Here is a 20,372-nt window from a genome sequence, read left to right on the forward strand (position 1 = left end):
ACTTCTGTGCAGAAGATTCACAACGGCAAAAGGGAAACCTGTGATCCGGCCATTTGAACTTTTTATGACTCTGCAATCTATGGGCATAGAATTTATCCTGGAATGGAGCTGTAATGAGCTGTAAAACTGCCACCTTTGATGTCCAATGGGAAGCTGTGGTCAATGGTGAGAACAAGGGAAGAAGATAGCACTAATGAGGAAATATTCTATCCTTTTGCATGAATAGGATTGAGGGATTTTACTGACGGTAACATTTATAATGGTAAAAAGAAGGCATTTCCCCTCTTGTGAGTAGTTCTTCCCTGCATATCCTTGGATGTGTTTGGAACTGACCATCATGTTTTTCAACTTTGATCAGAGATTAAATGCTGATTGTTCTTCAAGCCTCCATCGAAGTCTCATTTTTGTCTCACTGTGACTTGGATGTATTCTCAAACTTCTATATTCTCAAACCTTACACTGGGTTGACAGAATCACAAATGAGGAGGGAATAAGCCCCCTGGGAAAGCCAAGGGAAATCATCAAAGCCATTAAAAAGCAAAAGCTAGAATATTTTGGAGGTGGGATGCAACACCCAGAAAAATATGGCATCCTTCACTTAATCCTCCAGGGGAAAATTGAAAGCAAACATGGGGCTTTCGCTCCAGAATGCAGCCGCACGAGCCCCTCCGGGAACAGGGCGGCATACAAGTGCAATAAACCTTTAAACCAAACGAGGTCCAGCCGTGAAGAACATCAAGGCTTCAAAACCTAAGGGACTGTTTAGCAGCACTTTTTCACGTGGCTGTTGACAAAAATAGGATTGCCAACATGATCGCTAACGTCTGATGACAGATATGGCACAAGTAGTAGTAATAACGTGTGGTCATTTCTCTGTTGAAGTGGCTAAACTTTGTTGAGACAGCCAGCTATGAAACCCAATAGTGGAGGGCGGGGGGAACAGCATTCTTTCTAAAATACTATTCTTGGGATGAGAGCCTGGTAGTTTAAATTCTAGCAAAGAAATTACACACATTACTACAGATAGTCCTAACTTACAACTATTCATTTGGATCTTGGAATCCCAGTGGACAACCATTTAAATATGAGCCAGCCGTGTGCAGCAGCTGCCAAAAAAGCCAACAGTTCTAGGCTGCGGCATCAGGGATAGAATCAAGATCAGGTGAAATGTTAATACTTTGTAAGGTTTTGGTAAGGTCACAGTTGGAATACATTCGTTGGTTACCACGATGTAAAAAAGATGTGGCGTTTCTGGAAAGAGTGCAGAGAACACAAAGGGAAAGGATTAGGGGACTGGAGGCCACAACATTTGAAGAACAGTTGCAGGAACTGGGCATGTCTAGTTTAATGAAAAGAAGGACCAGGGGAGACATGACAGCAGTCTTCCAATATCTCAGGGGCTGCCACAAAGAAGAGGGAGTCAAGCTATTCTCCAAAGGACCTGAGGGCAGGACAAGAAGCAATGGGTGGAAGCTAATCAAGGAGAGAAGCAACTTGGAACTAAGGAGAAATTTCCTGACAGTGAGAACAATTAATCAGTGGAACAACTTGCCTCCAGGAGTTCTGAATGCCCCAACACTGGAGGTTTTGAGAGATTGGACAACCATTTGTCTGAAGTGGTAAAGGGTTTCCTGCTTAAGCAGGGGGTTGGACTAGAAGGCCTCCAAGGTGCCTTCCAACTCTGCTATTCTATTCTATTCTATTCGGTGACTGATGTTCACTAAAGAGGTTTGGCTCGTCCTGCCAAGGAAAAAGGATTTAAGGAGAAGAGCCCCTTCATTGAATTGACAGGGAGAGAGAAGCGAGGGCAGAAGGAGGGAGAAAAGCACCAAAAGCAGGCCGGAACCTTCGCGCGGCGGCGGAAGTTTCCCCCCCGCCGGACGCCTCTTGGGGACGGACCCGGGCCGCTTTTTTTCCTCTTCCCCCCCACCCCTCTCTCTCTCTGTTTGTCTCTGTCTCTCTACCGCGCGCGGCGCTTCCGGCGGCGCGCGCGGCTTCTTTCCGGCCGCCATTTTAGCTGCTCGCTCGTTCTCCGGCTGGCAGGGTCGGCGTCCCCTCGCCGCCATGTCCAAGCGCCACCGCCTCGACCTCGGCGACGACTACGCTTCCAGCAAGAAGCGCGCCGCCGCTGCTGACGGGTGAGGGGAAGGCCGACGGGACCCGGTGGGGGCGGGGGGGGGAGGAGGATGGGGGTTGGCGGGGGCGAGCGCCGCCTGTCGCGCGTGACCGTGTTTGTGTGTGTGGTGGGGGGGAAGCAGCGTCAGGGCCTATGGGCGGTGGGGGAGGGGCGGGGGCTCCCAGGCCGGTTTTGAGGCCTCCCCGAGGAGGAGAAGGAGGAGGAGCCGGGGTGGTGGTGGTGGTGGTGGACGCGGCCTTCTGGGCAAGGCCGGGGTGGCGGCGATTCCCGGGCCGCCCACGTGCTCTGCCGCGGGGATCCCGGCCCTTTGGAGGCTCCTCCTGTAGGCCCCGATGGGAGCAAGGTTACGATGTCTTTATAATGCCTTTGTGGCGCCTTTATTTAGTGTCTTTTTTAATGCCTTTAAGTAGTGTCTTTATAATGTCTTCCTGAAGCCCTTATGATAAGTATAATCTTCATTGTCATTGTACTTAAATACAACGAAATTGGTTGTATTTGAAATGATGCCTTTATGGGGCCTTTTATATAGTGTATTTAATGCCTTTAAATAGTGTCTTTTTAATGTCTTTATATAGTGTCTAATGCCTTTATAATGTCTTCAGGAAGCCCTTATAATGCATTTTAGGGCCTTTATATAGTTTCTTTAATGCCTTTATCATATCTTCATGAAGCCCTTATAATGCCTTTATAGGGCCTTTATATGGTGTCTTTAATGCCTTTATCATGTCTTCATGAAGCCCTTATAATGCCTTTATAGGGCCTTTATATAGTTTCTTTAATGCCTTTATCATATCTTCATGAAGCCCTTATAATGCCTTTATAGGGCCTTTATATGGTGTCTTTAATGCCTTTATCATGTCTTCATGAAGCCCTTATAATGCCTTTATAGGGCCTTTATATAGTTTCTTTAATGCCTTTATCATATCTTCATGAAGCCCTTATAATGCCTTTATAGGGCCTTTATATAGTGTCTTTAATGCCTTTAAATAGTGTCTTTTTAATGTCTTCATATAGTGTCTAATGCCTTTATAATGTCTTCATGAAGCCCTTATAATACATTTTAGGGCCTTTATATGGTGTCTTTAATGCCTTTATCATGTCTTCATGAAGCCCTTATAATGCCTTTATAGGGCCTTTATATAGTGTCTTTAATGCCTTTAAATAGTGCCTTTTTAATGTCTTCATATAGTGTCTAATGCCTTTATAATGTCTTCAGGAAGCCCTAATAATGCCCTTATAATGCATTTATAGGGCCTTTATATAGTGTCTTTTAATGCCTTTATAATGTTTTCATGGTCCTTATAATACCTTTATTGTGTCTTTATAGTGCCTTTATAATAATGGCAATAGCATTTACAGTTATATACCGCTTCATAGTGCTGATGACAGAAATGTCCTTCTGGGTTCTGCTCCAAGTGGGGGAAATGACACTGGAGACATGGAGGCTGCTTGGGAAGATGGTTTATTGGTGGACGGGGCCACATGGCTTGAGTCCTGAACAGAAAAGGTGATCACATGCTTCAATGTTGGTGGAGAAGAAGAGAAGGGCCGAGGGAGGGGCTTGCTAGGCTTTTTATACCCTGTTTAGTCCCACCTCTCTGTTTCTTGTTCCTGTGTAAGAAATGTATTCTGATTGATTGTCAGACTCCCATGGGGCCATGCAGGGGCAACTCTCTAGGCTGTGTTTTGAATCCAGGTTTGGTTGAGTTCTCAGATGCCATGTGGTGAGTTGGGTAAAGTTCCTTAATCCCTCTGTTGAAGTGGAGAAGTCTTTATTATGTAAAGGACCTTCTTAATGGCCTATTGACAAAGTGGGGATGGGCAGGAAGCTACAGGCAGCTATTCTGTCTTTTAAAACATGTTTCTTTCTTTTCACATCCAGAGAAATATTCTGCCTTTTCCTAATTTCCTAGGATATTTCATTTTTCTGGGAGAGGGCTGGGTGATAACTTCCACAGAGAAGTGGGGGTCAGCCTATCCTCCACAGCACCTGAAGGCAGGACAAGAAGTAATGGATGTAAACTAACCAAGGAGAGAAGCAACCTGTAACTAAGGAGAAACTTCCTAACGTTGAGAACAATTAATCAGTGGAACTTAATTGCCTCTAGAGGTTGTGGATGCTGCGACACTGGAGGTTTTCAAGAAAAGATTGGACTATCATTTCTCTGAAATGGTATAGAGCAGGGGATTGGTCTAGAAGACCTCCAAGGTCCCTTCCTATTCTGTTATTTTGTTAGTCTTTAAAACATTCTTTTGTGTAGGGGGTTAGTAGAGAATTGATGCAGCAAACTTTCATGATTCCCGGAAAGGCTGTTGCTGGAGAGGATTAGAAGCTGCTGCTGTCTGAATCCAGTTTGTTGGGGTGGGGGGAAACCACTTCCCCTGTTGCATTGTGTGAATAAGTGGGGTGAGTTACTTTCACTGAAAGAGATTTTAATTCTACCATGTTTCCTTGTAAATAAGAAGACAGGGTCTTATTTTCTTTTGAAATAAGCGATTGGCCTTATTTTCTGGGAGGTCTTATTATTTTTGAGGTGAAGGAGGCCCCGTAACCTCGGCCCGCGGATCGGCCCTGGCATCACTGGGCCTGCCACTCTTTTTTGCGTCCGCCACTAAGAGAAGGGGCGTGGTAGCTGGGGTTTGCGGTAGCGGCCTCTGCCAGGCTGTTCCACATGGATGGCAGGTGCATGTGGGGCACATTCCCCCCCCCTTCTGCCCCCAGGAAATGGCGGGGACCAGCTGCACGTGCGGTTAAATATTTTTGGGGAGGGCTTATTTTTGGGGGGAGGGCTTATTTTAGTGCATATGCTCAAAAGCTGTCCAAGGGGGTCTTATTTTTGGGGAAACAGGGTAGTTTGAAAGAGTGAGGAAGTTGTGACAATGAACCATTTGGATGAATGTCTTATGTCATGGGTGTCCAAACTTGGGAACTTTAAGACTTGTGGACTTCAACTGAAGTTGAGTCAAGTTTGGGCACCCCAGGTCTATGCAAATTTTCAGTCCTCCAGGTCATAGTTATCCCAAAGATGCTTTTTTCCAAAAGGCAACTCGACTTCCTTGTGGTCCCCCTCCGTTTTGCTTTTGGTTTCCAATGGAAGCTCCTTGGATGAGAAGTGGGATGTTTTCAAATGAAGAAAAGAACAAAAACCAAAGTTCAGTTTCGTTTTGAAAAACGCACCTTTGGGGTATTATTTGGGTCAAGCAGCATACGAGTTTGATAAATTATTATTAACGACTGCTATAAACCAAGGACTACAAATTTGTACCGACACATACCTGGTCATGCATAGTGAACGCTTCCCTTCCCAGGGACGCGGTGGCTCAGTGGCTAAGACTGAGCTTATCGATCAGAAAGGTTGGCAGTTCGAATCCCTAGAGCTGCCTAACGGAGTGAGCTCCCGTGACTTGTCCCAGCTTCTGCCAACCTAGCAGTTCAAAAGTAGTTAAAAATGCAAGTAGAAAAATAGGAACCACCTTTGGTGGGAAGGAAACAGCGTTTCATGCACTTTCGGCATTAAGTCATGCCGGCCACATGACCACGGAGACGTCTTCGGACAGCGCTGGCTCTTTGGCTTTCAAACGGAGATGAGCACCGCCCTCTAGAGTCGGGAACGACTATCACGCATGTGCGAGGGGAACCTTTACCTTTACTGCTATAAACCAAGGCCTAAAACTTTGTACCTATAGATGCAAAGTGAACGCTTCCCTTCACGTAAGGTTGATTGGATTTTCATTGTGCCAAGGTGGCGCAGTGGTTAAATGCAGCACTGCAGGCTACTGCTAGATCAGCAGGTCAGCGGTTCAAATCTCACCGGCTCAGGGTTGACTCAGCCTTCCATCCTTCCGAGGTGGGTAAAATGAGGACCCGGATTGTTGTTGGGGGCAATATGCTGACTCTCTGTAAACCGCTTAGAGAGGCCTGAAAGGCCTATGAAGCGGTATATAAGTCTACTGCTATTGCTATTGCTATTATTGTGAAGCGTCTTTCTCAAGGCTTGTATACCATTAAACGTGGTAAACTAGAGAGTCACATTGTGGTGAGATGAGCATCAAAAATAAACAAACCATGGACCTTGTTTGCAGCCATTGGGAGCTGCTTTCAGCTTCCCAACTTTTTCATTTGAAGTTATTTTGTCTAGTTGCCAGTGATTTCCATACTTGCTATTGTAGGTGTTTTTTTTTTTAAATGCTTTCTCTGCCCTCACTTGAATCTTTAATATTGACTTGAAATTCTTCATCGGCTGTCCATTTTGGTGGATTTTTTTCCCCCCAGATTGCTCCTGGACACCTGATAAGCACTTCTGGGCAAATCTGTTTTAAAATATACTTGCACTTTGGTTAGAGAAAAAAATATAGGCAGCCTTCAACTTACAGCAACCGTTGAGCCCGAAATTAATGTTGTTAAGCAAGACATTTATTAAATGAGTTTTGGCCCATTTTACGATCTTTCTTGACACAGTTGTTAAGTGAGAAGACACAGTTAGTCATACAGTTATTAAGTGACTCTGGTCCCCCCCCCTTTGGGGATTCACCGCAAAAGAGGATCACATGACCCCGGGACCGTCATAAATGTGAGTCCGTTGCCAACTGTCTGAATGTTGATCATGTGGCCCTGGGGAATGCTGCAACAACAGTTGTAAGTGTGAAAAATGGTCATCTGTCACATTTTGTTTTCAGTGCTGTTGTAACCTTGAACCAGTGGTGGGTTGCAGGCGATACGCCCCAGTACAGGCCTACCGGAGCCTGCCCGGAGCACTGGATACCGTTCCGGTACGGTGCTCCAGAGGGCCCACCCTCCCGCCCGAGCTCCTTACCGGTCTTTTAAGTCTTTGGCGCTTCCGCGCACGGCGCATACAGTGCCTGCGCTCCGCTGAGCAGCTGGGGCGGCGCAGAGGCTCATGGAGGCGCTAAGATGCATGCGTGTGCTGCGTGCGTCCGTGTGGAACTTACCAGTTGGAACAAGATCCAGAACCCACCACTGCCTTGAATGGTCACTAAATTAACTGTTGTAAGCCGAGGACGAGCTTCAAAAAGGGAAGAAGCAGCCGGGATGGAGAAACCGTCCAGGGATGGTTTAAAGCAGTGTTTCTCAACCTTGGCAACTTGAAGATGTCTGGACTTCAACTCCCAGAATTCCCCAGCCAGCGAATGCAAATGCTGGCTGGGGAATTCTGGGAGTTGAAGTCCGGACATCTTCAAGTTGCCAAGGTTGAGAAACACTGATTTAAAGCCTCAGATACCTTCATCCTCTTCAGTGGAAAGACAGTGGCTAGGACAGTGTTTCTCAACCTTGGCAACTTGAAGATGTCTGGACTTCAACTCCCAGAATTCCCCAGCCAGCGTTCACTGGTTTAAAGTTACAATTTGGGGATACAATAAGATAACATTAAATTTGATCAAAGTTACTTTTGAAAATGTCAGGATAGTCCTGTTAAACAAGCTACAGTATAAAACATTCAGGCCCATATAATCACTGGGAATTCAAGTTCCCGAACTTTATTTTGTGTTCCGTGGAGTTGTGCTGCAGGGAGTTTTGTGTTTCTTTCAACACATTTCCACTTGCAGAGCTGGTTAAATTTCAGATCCACAAAAAAGGATTAGTTGCCAAGGATCAGCATGAGAAATTTATGGCATCCGTGATAACTTGCCGCCTTCCGCTTTTATTCCTTCTTACAATTGCAAAGAAAAGCGTAAATAATTTTGTAGTATTGGCAAACGTCAGCAGGATCTGTTCTGTTATTTCAGGGCCAATTTTCTAACTATTGGAATTCCCCAATGATATTCTTTCTTTTCTTTTTTTAAAATGGAGAACAGAAAAGCTGGTACTTGATTAAAACTTTAGTACTTCCCAAGAATAATGGCATCCTGTGTAGTACAAAACAGCTTTTGTTCTTGTACCAATTGTTATATTTTTGATTTTAATCGGATTTGATTTTTAATCTTAGCACTCTTTAATTTATTTAATTATTTTGCCTTTTGCATTCTTAACAGTTAATTTTTGTTAAGATGGATGCATCTTTTCCTAGTGTTGTAATGCACATTTTTGAAACATATTCATCTGAGGAAAGTTAACCAATGTGTAGCCTACTATTCCTTGTTTATTCTTTGGATAGTGATTAATGTAATGTGCAGGTTTAATAGGAGCCTCATAAAAATATTGTACACAGGTGCTTCTACTAACACCAGAATTTGGGCAGCTTAGTATTTTCTTCATTATATGGTCCTTAAGGTATTTTTTTTCCTGTTACGAATTTCAAAAGCTGCTTGCTTTCAATTCTGTTGTGGCAGTCAGTACATATTTTTCGTGGCCAGTTTTTCGTGGCCATTTAATAAATTTAAAAATCAAGTCACTGAAGCATGAGCAACCCCGCCCCCCCACCCCCAGTACAACCAGCATCTTAATTAAGGTAGAATATTCTGGAATTAGAGGGAACAATTGTGGATTGACTTTCCCCATGGATTAACGTTTTTTTTGTAGGAGAAAAGCTGCCTGCCGCAGAATCAAAAGATGAAGCAACACATTTTGTTATGTCTATTAACGGCCCTCAGTTACGCAGTCAAGAGTGATATTTGAGGCTGGTGACTAGGCCTCCTTGTGTAGCAGTTGCTATCAGGATACTTAAAAGACAGACGTTGTTCTGGGAATCAAACACTCTCAGGCTCCTGGTCTGCCTGATACAAGAGGTTTAGTGTTCAGCGCAACGTTCTGCCCCTTCTCGTTCTTGAACACCATAAGTGCTGAAGATGTTGTCTATGGAGATTCTCCATCATCCAGATCAGTGGTCTCCAACCTTGGCAACTTTAAGACCTGTGGACTTCAACTCCCAGAGTTCCTCAGCCAGCTTTGCTGGCTGAGGAACTCTGGGAGTTGAAGTCCACAAGTCTTAAAGTTGCCAAGGTTGGAGATCACTGATCCAGATCACTGTGGCCCCAAAAGTGCTTTTCCAGGAGGCAACCGGACTTCCTTGTTTTTCTTTGAAGACATTTTGCTTCTCATCCAAGAAGCTTCTTCAGCTCCGACTGGATGGTGGGGAAGGGAAGGTTTTATACTCCTTACAGACAGCTGGTCATTTGAGGCCATCTCCAAGTGGCCTCAAGAACCCTCTCAAAAGGATGCAAATGAGCAGCTGTCTGCAAGGAATATAAATCCTATAAAAATCAGAAGATGAGCATATCCTTCCATGCTTTATTTATAACCTGTATGGCCACAAATCTTTGTAACGAAACTGTATGATGCCCATCATAAAATGAATCCTCCTCCATTAAAATACAAAAGCTAACTTTGAGGTTCCTATAAAAATAACAGTTCTTCTCATATAGCTTATATGGGTATGGTAGAGCTCACATAATTTAACAATCTTGCTCCAAAGTGTGTTTGTTTAAAACCGTATATTAATAATAAATCTTTTGAGTTATTTATTAATATAAATACAGAAAAGGGGGAAGAGACGGAAGCAATCTCCCTGTTTGAAAATAGGTTACATTTTTTTTGTCTGTTATAAACAGTGATATTTTCACCATTGGAATTAATGGGAACATCTGTCAAATACGTTGTTCAAGTTTGATATTTTGGACAGATTTATGTTCCTGGGGTACTTGGAAAATATCCCATCAATCTTCCCTTGTCAGAGCCAGCAGAAACATTACTTTCTCTATCATTTCCCCTGTTGTTTCATTTGACACAATTCAGCTTGGGCTGAAAAAAATATATGCTGAAAGCATTTCTGGTAGGAGAAAAGCCCCCCAAAGGGGAGGGGGGGGGAACCTGCAGGACAGAGAGATTTCCCCTGAACAACATCTGTGTAGGAGACTCTACCTAAGTTTATTGTATATAATTGCACTTGGCTAGTTCCAGTAATGGTTAAATTTGCAGTTTGTGGAGGCTGATCCTATGATTGCCTTGGTTTGGTTTGGCTTTGGATGTTGAATAAGACTCAATTGTACCTTAAGACTGGGGTGATCTCCACTCTAAATAGATAGAAATGTTATTGATAGTAATGAAATCGTTAGGTGTAAGCAGGGAGTGGTATGTAGCACCTTGTAGCACTCCACCTATTATCCTGTGTCAATCCGTAACTTGACCAATTGGGTAAGAGGGAAATGAATTACTGAAGGTTGGTTGAGATCCTTTCTTTTTCCTTCCTTTAACTCAGCTGTCACCAACTGGTGGCCTGTGAGAAAATTTTGATGGTCTGCAGAAAAATTATTTGCATTTCTTTATATTACACTAAATCAGGGGTCCTCAAACTACGGCCCCTGGGACGGATATGTGCAATGAACGCTTGTGTTGCTGCAGAGAGTCTCCCCCTTCGGAGTCTTTTTGTGCGGGTCACAGGGGGGCAGAAATTCTGACTTGGGGTCTGCTTCAGCCTCCTGGTGGGGGGCTTTGGGCGAAGGCTGGAGGGAAGCACCGCTGGTGGGGAAGAGCCGGAGGGCCTCGTTCCAGTGGGACTGTTATCATGGCCTGGAACTGGCTGAGCATCTCAGCCCACGGAGCCTCCAGGCACCGGCACCTGACCTTGCACTCCCACAGGTCTTCCCTCTGCTTGGAAAGCCTATGCTCCTAGTCCTCAGTGAGGTGCTTCTGCTGAGCCTCCTTCTCGGTCAGATCCAATTTGAACTGAGCTGTTTTGCCGACTCTTTCTCCTGGCGGCTGCTTAGCTCCAGCACCTGCTTCCTGTTGGGGCCCAAGGAGCCCAGGTGGGCAGGCGAGGAGGGGCTGGGAAAGGTGGGGCGAGTAGAGGCTGGTGAGGTGCCCATCAACATGAGTGACATGGAGTTGGTCACACCCACCCAGTCACATGACCACCTAGCCACGCCCACCCAGCCGGTCATTAGGCAGATCATATTAGTGTTCCCCGGGATTTAAAATGATGAATTTAGTGGTCCTGGAGGTCCGAAAGGTGGGTGACTCCCGCTTTAATTCACTGTTTTTTCCTTTGATAGCATGGAGTTTTTGTTCCTTTCAAAACTTTTCCTTTTTCTCCTGAAAACCATTTAGGAAGGATCGGGATCGTGACAGGGATCGGGATGATCGCTCCAAAGACCGGGACAGGGACCGAGACAGAGACCGCGAACGGGAAAGAGAGAAGGAGAAGGATATGCGTCCTTCACCCAACTCGGCCCTCCTCGCCGGAGTCGGGCTTCCCCCTTTGAAACCTACCATATTCCCACAGAGCATCAACCCCTTCACAAACCTGCCACACACACCTCGCTATTACGAAATCTTAAAGAAACGCCTGCAGCTCCCGGTGTGGGAATACAAAGAAAGATTCACCGACATCCTCATCCGAAACCAATCCTTCGTGCTGGTTGGCGAGACGGGTTCCGGCAAAACCACGCAGGTGGGTTTTTGTCTTCGGCCGTCCCTTCCTTTGCCGAACCGCGCGGGCATCTGTACGACACGGCACACCGCAAAATAAGTTCGAACGTCTCTTGTGAAATTATTCAGCCCGCTGTTAGCAATATTTCGGGGTCCTTAAAGACACCCACTGTGCGTTGACACATTGCAAGGCTTAGCCTTTCGAGCAAGATCTGTTAAATGAACCTTTTCAGTGGTTTAATGACTGGAAAATGATGCGATGAGCTTTCGCTATCTCTCTTCCCTCCCCTCCCCTCCCCTCCCCTATCCCCTCACCCTCCAACTCTGGCATTTTGTCTGGTTCAGTGAGATTTGAATTGCTTGGTATAAACCTCTGTTAATCTATAAATATCTGCTGTGCTGCTTTTCTTGCCAAAGTTAGGCTGATCACGAAGCAAAATTGAGACAAAGTGGGTTTGGGGTTTTTTTTTTTCCCCTGATGTGACTACTAACTGGCTTAAAAAATAAAATAAAACAGAATGCCATTAACCGCTTTCTTAAATCTAATTCCCTGAAAACACTAAATGTTCCCTATAGATTTGCAGATTGAATTTATTTATTTTTTTGGGGGTATAAAAATAAAAGGATAAAGTCCTCCGAGCAGAATTAACGTTGCTCTGAAAAATCTCCATACAAGAAATATGGGTGTTCTGGGATTTTCAAAAGCTAGTAAAATACGGTGAATATTGCTCAGGGATAGGTGATTATAGGCATGAAATATTGAAGTGCCTTTGCTATTACTACGTGTCTGACTGGTACCTCCTCATGGCATCAGTCTTAGTATCCTCGATCCCACAGATGTCAGAGGGATTGCTGACGATATGTGCTATGTTCGGACCTTCCCTTAATGACAGAACTTAAATTCTAATAATTCTCCTCCTCCTCCTTTTTCCTTTTCTTCTTCTTTTTCTTTTTCTCCTTTTTCTTCTTCTCTTCTCCTTTGTCCTCCTCTCCTCCTCCTCCTCTTCCTTCCCCCCTCCTCCTCCTTCCTCTCCTCCTCTTCTTTGCATTATGAAAAAAGAACTTTTGGGGAAAATAGACATTATAGGACAGTGAGTGGTGTGGTGGCTTAGAGGCGGAGCTCTCACCTCACAATCAGGAGGCTGTGAGTTCAATCCTAGGTAGAGAGAGATATTTCTCTCTCTCTGGGCACAATGAGCTTATATCTGCTGAACAAAACTCCGCATTGGCGACAGGAAGGGCAGTTGGCCAGTAAACATTCAGCTCCATTCAGTTGCCCAGACTCCACCCCTCAAGGGATTATGGGGGTCATTAAAGGAGGAAAAAAAAAAAAGATTACAGCACAGTAACACATCATTCCAAATGACAGTGAATACTTGTATTTCCTTTAAAGCCTAAAACAAGTTTGTTTTGTTTAGTGACGGTTCAAAGTAACAGTGGCACTGAAAAAAGTGATTTACGACTGTTTTTACACTTAACGGCCATTGCATCACCTCCACCGTGGAGTCAAGTGATCAAAATTCACACTCTTGGCAAGTGACTCGTATTGATGACGGTCGCAGTGTCCCGGGGATCACGCAATTCCCTTTTGCCACCTTAAGTTAATGGGGGGACCCAGATTCGTTTCACATCCAAATTTAACACCTGCAGTGGTTCGTTTAACAACGGTGGCAAAAAAGGGGGCGTAAAATGGGGCAAAGCTCACTTATGAAGTGTCTCACCTAGCAACATAAATTTTGGGCTTGGTTCTGATCGTAGGTTGAGGACCACCTGAATTTGAATTACACAATTTTGGTTATATCATCTATGTACGTTATTGGCAAATGTTGACTGGCCTTTTTGTATGGCCTCTTAATACTGGACGGTTGTGCTACTCTATAAGGTGGGGTTCCCCCCCCCCCAAGTTTATTTTCAGTGATTTTACAACATTTATTAAGGCTTCCTTTTTAAGGCAATCTGTAGGCTGGTGATGGCGAACCTGTGGCATGTGTGCCACAGGTGGCATGCGGGCACGCCAGCCCTCACCCCAGCTCAGCTCCACTGCCTCCCGCTGGCCATCTGATTTTTGGGCCTCTGCTGCTCATATGCGGGAGGAACGGGTGGGTCGCGCATGCATGCATGGGGGTGGAGGGAGCCTGGGTTGGGGGTTGGTCCCAGGAGGCTTCAGGGAGTAAATAAAATTGACCTCAGTTAACGCTTTCTCCTGGGTCTTCCTCTAGCGCAGCCTCTGTTCTTCGTTCTACCATTGTTTGATTGGAGCAGATCTACTCCAAAGCCTGCTATAACATCTTCCTAAGTCTCTTTAATAACCGAGACTCTTCTCCCCCCTCCCCTCCCCCGGTTTAGATCCCACAGTGGTGCGTTGACTACATGCGGTCGCTGCCAGGCCCGAAGAGAGGCGTGGCTTGTACACAGCCCAGGAGAGTCGCTGCGATGAGCGTGGCCCAGCGAGTGGCGGACGAAATGGATGTCATGTTGGGTCAAGAGGTCGGTTATTCGATTCGGTTTGAAGACTGCAGCAGCGCCAAAACCATCTTGAAGTAAGTAACATACCTTGACGCCTTTCGAGTGGCGCGGCGACCTAGAGGTGGCGCTCCTGCCTCACAACCAGGAGGCTGTGAGTTCGATCCTCGGTAGAGGCAGATATTTGTCTCTCCGGCCACAATGAAAATATATATATATATATTTTCAAATGAAAAAAAAAAAACCAAAACAGAGAAGCAAAACTCAGTAGCTCTGGAATTCACCATTACTGGTTTCCCACTCAAGGTACATGACGGATGGTATGTTGCTGCGTGAAGCGATGAACGACCCTCTGCTCGAACGTTACGGGGTAATCATTCTTGACGAGGCCCACGAAAGAACGCTGGCTACAGATATCTTGATGGGAGTGCTGAAGGAGGTGGTGAGGCAGAGATCGGATTTAAAGGTCAGTGGAATATATCAAGCCGGAGTGGGGTGGGGTGAGGGTTGTTCGATGCAGAAGAAGAAGAAAAATGTGTTTTCTTTCAAGTCTGAAACAGACTAACAGGTTGGCTGAGATCCCTTAGAACAGGGGTCCCCAACCTTTCGGACCTCCGGGACCACTAAATCCATAATTTTAAATCCCGCTAATAAGATCTGCCTAATGACCGGCTGGCTGGGCGTGGCTAGGTGGTCATGTGACTGGGTGGGCATGGCCAACTTGATGTCACTCACGTTGAGGGGCGCCTCGCCAGGCTCTACTTGCCCCTCCCTTCCCAGCCCTTCTCGCCTGCCCACCGGGGGCTCCTTAGGTCCCCAACAGGAAGCCGTTGCTGGAGCTAAGCAGCCACCAGGAAAAAGAGCTGGCAAAAGAAGCTCAGTTCATATTGAATCTGACCGAGAAGTAGGCTCAGCAGGGGCACCTCACAGAGGACTAGGAGCATAGGCTTTCCAAGCAGAGGCAAAGTCGTTTAACAGGATTAACAGAGTTGGAAGGGGCCTTGGAGGTCTTCTAGCCTAACCACGAAAATCCTCACCATTTCAGACGAGTGGCTGTCCAGACTCTTCTTAAAAGCCTCCAGCGATGGAGCACAACCTCTGGAAGCAACTTCTGCTCCACTGGTTAATTGTCCTCCCCGTTAGGAAGTTCCTCCTTAGTTCTAGGTTGCTTTCTCTCCTTGATTAAAGGTCTATAGATATTCTCAGTCGTCCAAGTCCTGGTTGTCCCAAAGGTGCTCCCCGTTTGTGACCTTATCAGCTGGCCTCCAAAAAGAAGAGTCCGTCAGAAAAGCTGGATTTGCTGAACAATTGTGGGATTTGCTTAACGACTAGGGCCATAAAAACGATGGCTCATTTAACAACAGCTTCTGTTAATGACTGAAATTCTGGTCCTAGTTGCCAGTCAAATACCAGCAGGAACAGGTTTCATTTTTTAAATGTACCGTGTTTTTTAGAATATTAAGACAAGACACACCTTAGTTTTTAGGGAGGAAAATGGGAAAAACAAATCCTGCCTAACCAGGTATTCATCTGGCTACCGTCCTTAGCCTGGTCAGCTTCAGCACATTAGTTCACTGGTTGTGAGCGAGCAGCGTCGTTGGGGATGAAAAGCAGCTGAACATCACAGGGAGGCCCAGATCATAAAGCAGGCGAAGCGCGGAAGCAGTGAAGATGAGGCAGCAGCTGTTCCGGGTTGCCATTTTGGGCTCCGCGTCTCGCATCTTCAGCCTCCGAACACGCCGTTTAAGAGCTGTTCAAGGCTGCAGGGATCGCCAAAGCACATCGCTGCCGCCCGCCGCCCGAAAACGTGATGCGCAAGAGGCCGAAAATGGGGTGTGTGGAGGTCTAAAAGGCGATGTGCACAGGCCAAAAATGCGATGTGCGGCAATCGGTGGTAATGTGTTCTGGCGATCCCAGCAGCCTTCAACGGGTCTCAAACGGGGCGTTTGGAGGCTGAAAACATGAGGCGGGGAGCGCCAAAAACGCAAGGCAATTGTCTGTGGCAATCTCTGCAGCCAGGAAGAGGATGCGCGGAGGCTGGTGGGTGGGCAGGGCTACATTTGGAGTATAAGACGTACCCAAATTTTCAGCCTCTTTTTTGGGGAGAAGTGCATCTTATACTCCTGGATAGAATAAAATATAGGATTAATTTGGTTGTTAATTTAAATTTAATTTTTTAATTTTTATTGTAAATATCAGTTGGGGTTTTTTTGGGGGATAGTTTATTTAATGTCCCTTTTAATTTTTGTGATATGTGTTTTCTTTTATGTTGTACGCCGGTCCTGAGTCCTTTGGGAGAAGGGCGGCATATAAATCCAATAAACCTAAACCAAACCTAACTCCGAAAAATACGGTACTTTTGAAATTTAAGACTTGGTTCCATCAAGTTCCAACTTTTCATTCTTCCTGTCTTTTTCCGGTTTTGTTTTTTTTAGGTGATAGTTATGAGCGCTACTCTAGATGCTGGCAAGTTTCAGATCTATTTTGATAACTGTCCTCTCCTCACGATTCCCGGTCGTACACATCCGGTGGAGATCTTTTATACTCCAGAGCCAGAAAGGGATTACCTCGAAGCAGCCATTCGGACAGTAATACAGATCCATATGTGCGAGGAAGAGGAAGGAGACCTCCTTCTTTTTCTTACCGGACAAGAGGTATTTTACATGTTGTGTGTCTCGGATTTTCCTCTGTGGCATGGCTTTGCATTTGCTACGTTGGGTTTGAATCTGTGGTTTAAAATACCTTAATATTTATGGAGAGGGACGCGGTGGATCAGTGGCTAAGATGCTGAGCTTGTCGGTCAGAAAAGTCGACAGTTCGGCTCCCTAGCGCCGTGTAACGGAGGGAGCTCCCATTACTTGTCCCAGCTTCTGCCAACCTAGCAGTTTGAAAGCATGTAAAAATGCAAGTAGAAAAATAGGAGCCACCTTTGGTGGGAAGGTAATAGGATTCCATGAGCCTTTGGCATTGAGTCATGTCGGCCACATGACCATGGAGACGTCTTCGGACAGCGCTGGCTCTTCAGGTTTGAAACGGAGATGAGCAATGCCCCCTGGAGTCGGGAATGACCAGCACTTATGTGCAAGGGGAATCTTTACCTTTACCTAATGTTTATGAAATCCATATACTTCCAACTTGCAATGACTGTACATTGATATTTGATAATCTGCTAATTAAAATGAAAAGCTTATATATTATGACTTTTCCCACGTAACAAAATCTGGTTGTCCACTATGTAAGTTTTAAGGCTCAATTGCCCTACCTTATGAGTTTGAACCAGGGAGATTTTCATGAAAACCATTCAAATACTTAGTATTTTAGCTATACAACTAGCAATAAAAGAAATATTCTATGGCAGCCCTACAGAGAAATCCAAGAACCCCTTGAAGAAGAATCCATTCTTTTGCAAAACGATGCCTAGAGAATAAATTGGGCATCCATTCGGTGCACTCTCCTTTGATAGGAAGAATAAGAGAAATGGAAGCACAGGTCGTCCTCAACTTACAACGGCTCACTTAGTTCAAAGTCACAACGGCACTTTAAAAAGTGACTTATGACTGTTTTTGACACTTCACGCCCGTTGCAACAATCCCAGACTCCAATGGACAGTCAGGACTGCAGAAAAGAATCAGTTGCAACCAGCCTGCCTTCCATGGAGGGCCTGTACTCTGCAGGAGTCAAAAAGAGGGCTGAGAAAATAGCTACAGGCCCCTCACATCCTGGACATAAATTGTTTCAACTTCTCCCCTCAGGATGCCACTATAGGGCACTGCCGGCTAAAACAACTAGGCAAACAGTTTTTTCTCCCTATGCCATCCCTCTGTGAAGGTTTAATGACCATAGCACTGTCTCATTTCTCATTCTTTCCCTCCTCATCTTCCTTACTATCTCCTCCTACTGGTTTCTTATGATTTATCTGTTCTTGTTTGCAACTTACGATAAATGATTGTAACTATGATTTATGACCTGTTCTGTCCCCCCTTCTCCGCTCGTTAAACAGATGACAGGCAAACAGCTTAAAAGGAACTCTCTTTATCAGTTCTCGGCTCAGACTGGCTGTGAACCCCAAAATAACATAATTGCAGTCTCTGCCTGAAGATAACAGAATGAAAAACAAATCTTTCTTACGGCAACACAAGTTGAACAAAACGAAAGCAAAGCACTTCTTCCAAAGTCTCTACGAAGCAGGGTTACAGAAAAACAAAGCACTTATCCAAGTGTATCTTACATAAACCACGACCGATGATCGAACCATGTTGAACGAACCAAGGAACGTTGACTCCTGCAACTAGGCTGTGGCACCATCCGTCCTTTTATCCCCAGAATATGCCCCTAACGAGCCCCAGCTGCATAATTAAACTTGCATCCCGAAAAGACTCTCAGAAGACTGCTGCTGAGTCACCAACAATGACCTATGACCTTCTGCACCGGAGACAAATTCCTTATGTGTCCTATCACACTCAGCCAATAAAGAATTCTATTCTATTAACTATTGTTATTAAAACTTCTGCCATCAAAGATAGAGTAGAAGAGAAGAGTAGAGAATAGAGAATAGAATAGAAATAGAATAACAGAGTTGGAAGGGACCTTGGGGGTCTTCTAGTCCAACCCTCTGCTCCAGCAGGAAACCTTATACCATTTCAGACAAATGCTTGTCCAATCTCTTCTTAAAAATCTCCGGTGTTGGAGCATTCACAACTTCTGGAGGCAGAAGTTGAAGAAGATAGCAATGGCCATCGTTGAGATGGAGTTATAAGGAGGCTGGGATTTTGGAGGAAGAAATTATCTGTATGCCTTAAATACAATTTTGTAGGAAAACAGTGAAAAGGCTTTGGGGTTTTTTAGCTTCCGAATGGCCCTGGCTGGTATGAATGAGAATTACGACTTGAAAAGGCTTTTGACTGGATAAAATAGTTCTCTTTGGTAATAATAATCATCTCTGCAGCATAGGAATTTGGATTTAATTTTCACTTGTCGAAGATTAGACCCATCCTTGAGTTCTGAAGCAAGGCTTGGTACCTGTTCTAAGTGCTTCAGTCCTGGGTGATTGACAGTGATAAAATTTGCTGGTTTTAGAACACGTCCTGGGATTAGGCTATATATCTTTAAATACAGAAAATGAATGCTTCTTGTATTAAAACCCCAAAAGCCGCACGAAGGGCTGCTCTTGGTTTGTCAACAAAATATTCTTCCGTTGTCATAGTGATGGATTAGTTTATTAAAAGCAGCCCTCTTCTGTTATTTCGAGTGATTTCTAAAAATCCTGCTGTTGAAGAAATCTTATTTCACGTTTTTACAAAATCGTCTTGTTGCAGTGGTGGGTTTGATGCAAGGAAGGGAAGGCGTTTTATTTTTTATTTTATTTTTTCAGTTTTCAAGGGTGGCCTCCGAAGTGGTGAGTGCTTCATCACTGGAGGTTTTCAAAAAGAGATTGGAGAACAATTTGTCCGGAATGGTGTAGGGCAGGGATGCCCAAACTTGGGAACTTTTAAGAGCTGTGGACTTCAACTCCCAGCTATGCTGGCTGGGGAATTCTGGGAGTTGAAGTCCACAGCTCTTAAAAGTTCCCAAGTTTGGACACCCCTGTTATAGGGTCCCCAGCTTGAACGGGGTTGGACTAGAAGAACCCTCCTAGATCCCTTCCGTCTCCCATTAGTCTATGATTCTGTAAGGCTCTCCTGCTTGAGCAGGGAATTGGACTAGAATCTAGTCACTAGATAGCAATAGCAATAGCAGTAGACTTATATACCGCTTCATAGGGCTTCCAGCCCTCTCTAAGCGGTTTACAGAGAGTCAGCATATTGCCCCCAACAATCTGGGTCCTCATTTTACCCACCTCGGAAGGATGGAAGGCTGAGTCAACCCTGAGCCGGTGGGATTTGAACCGCTGAACTGCTGATCTAGCAGTAGCCTGCAGTGCTGCATTTAACCACTGCGCCACCTTGGCTCTTGACCTCCAAGGTCCCTTCCTGCCCTAGTATTCTGTGATTCTGATTCCTTTTTTCCCCTCCACTTTTCTAAAGTTGGAGTGTTTGGTCCGTTGCCAGCCGTGAGCAAGAACGCATGAGACGGGAGGTGGGCATGCTTGGAAGGCATGGAACGCCTTGAGGCTAGGCCGACCTCGAGCACCTGTACAATTTCAAATAGATACTTGTAGCCTTGCGGGCGTTGCTTTCCGCCGCTGGCACACCGGGTGGAAGGTACGAAGGCAGACAGAGCGAGGAAAATAGCTGCCTTCCATTCTCCTGAGGGAACGGAGCCTTCAGGTGACTTCAGGTGTTCCCACAGAAACACACCTCTCAATCCATCAGGGTTGCTGAGCAGCTGGAAGAGCCGAGTGACGCTGCTCAATTGCTTTGGCAGCTAGTGTAAAGTTACTACCTGTTTAATCAGCAGTTTTCCTCTCTCCCTCCCTCCACTCCTTCCTTCCTTCCTTCCTTCCTTCCTTCC

At 45.3% G+C, this 20,372-nt stretch overlaps 1 protein-coding gene across 2 annotated transcripts in view; it reads left to right on the plus strand.

The window, feature by feature from the left end:
• Positions 1–1,984: 1,984 nt before the first annotated feature.
• The window catches only part of DHX15 (DEAH-box helicase 15), a 34,580-nt gene continuing 16,192 nt past the window's right edge, over positions 1,985–20,372 (plus strand). The window contains exons 1-5 of one of the 2 annotated variants that reach the window (XM_087724896.1): positions 1,985–2,138; positions 11,139–11,481; positions 13,806–13,999; positions 14,229–14,388; positions 16,358–16,576. In XM_087724896.1, the coding sequence (XP_087581022.1) occupies positions 2,065–2,138; positions 11,139–11,481; positions 13,806–13,999; positions 14,229–14,388; positions 16,358–16,576 (990 nt within the window). In that variant the 5' untranslated portion in view covers positions 1,985–2,064. Of the gene's footprint in view, positions 2,139–3,579; positions 3,645–11,138; positions 11,482–13,805; positions 14,000–14,228; positions 14,389–16,357; positions 16,577–20,372 lie in introns of those variants that run through there. The other variant, XM_087724895.1, reaches the window with a different exon arrangement.

This window comes from Thamnophis sirtalis, unplaced genomic scaffold (assembly GCF_051295495.1).
Source record: "Thamnophis sirtalis isolate CommonGarterSnake01/CBP01778 unplaced genomic scaffold, rThaSir2_p1.2 scaffold_10, whole genome shotgun sequence".
NCBI classification, from domain to species: domain Eukaryota; kingdom Metazoa; phylum Chordata; class Lepidosauria; order Squamata; family Natricidae; genus Thamnophis; species Thamnophis sirtalis.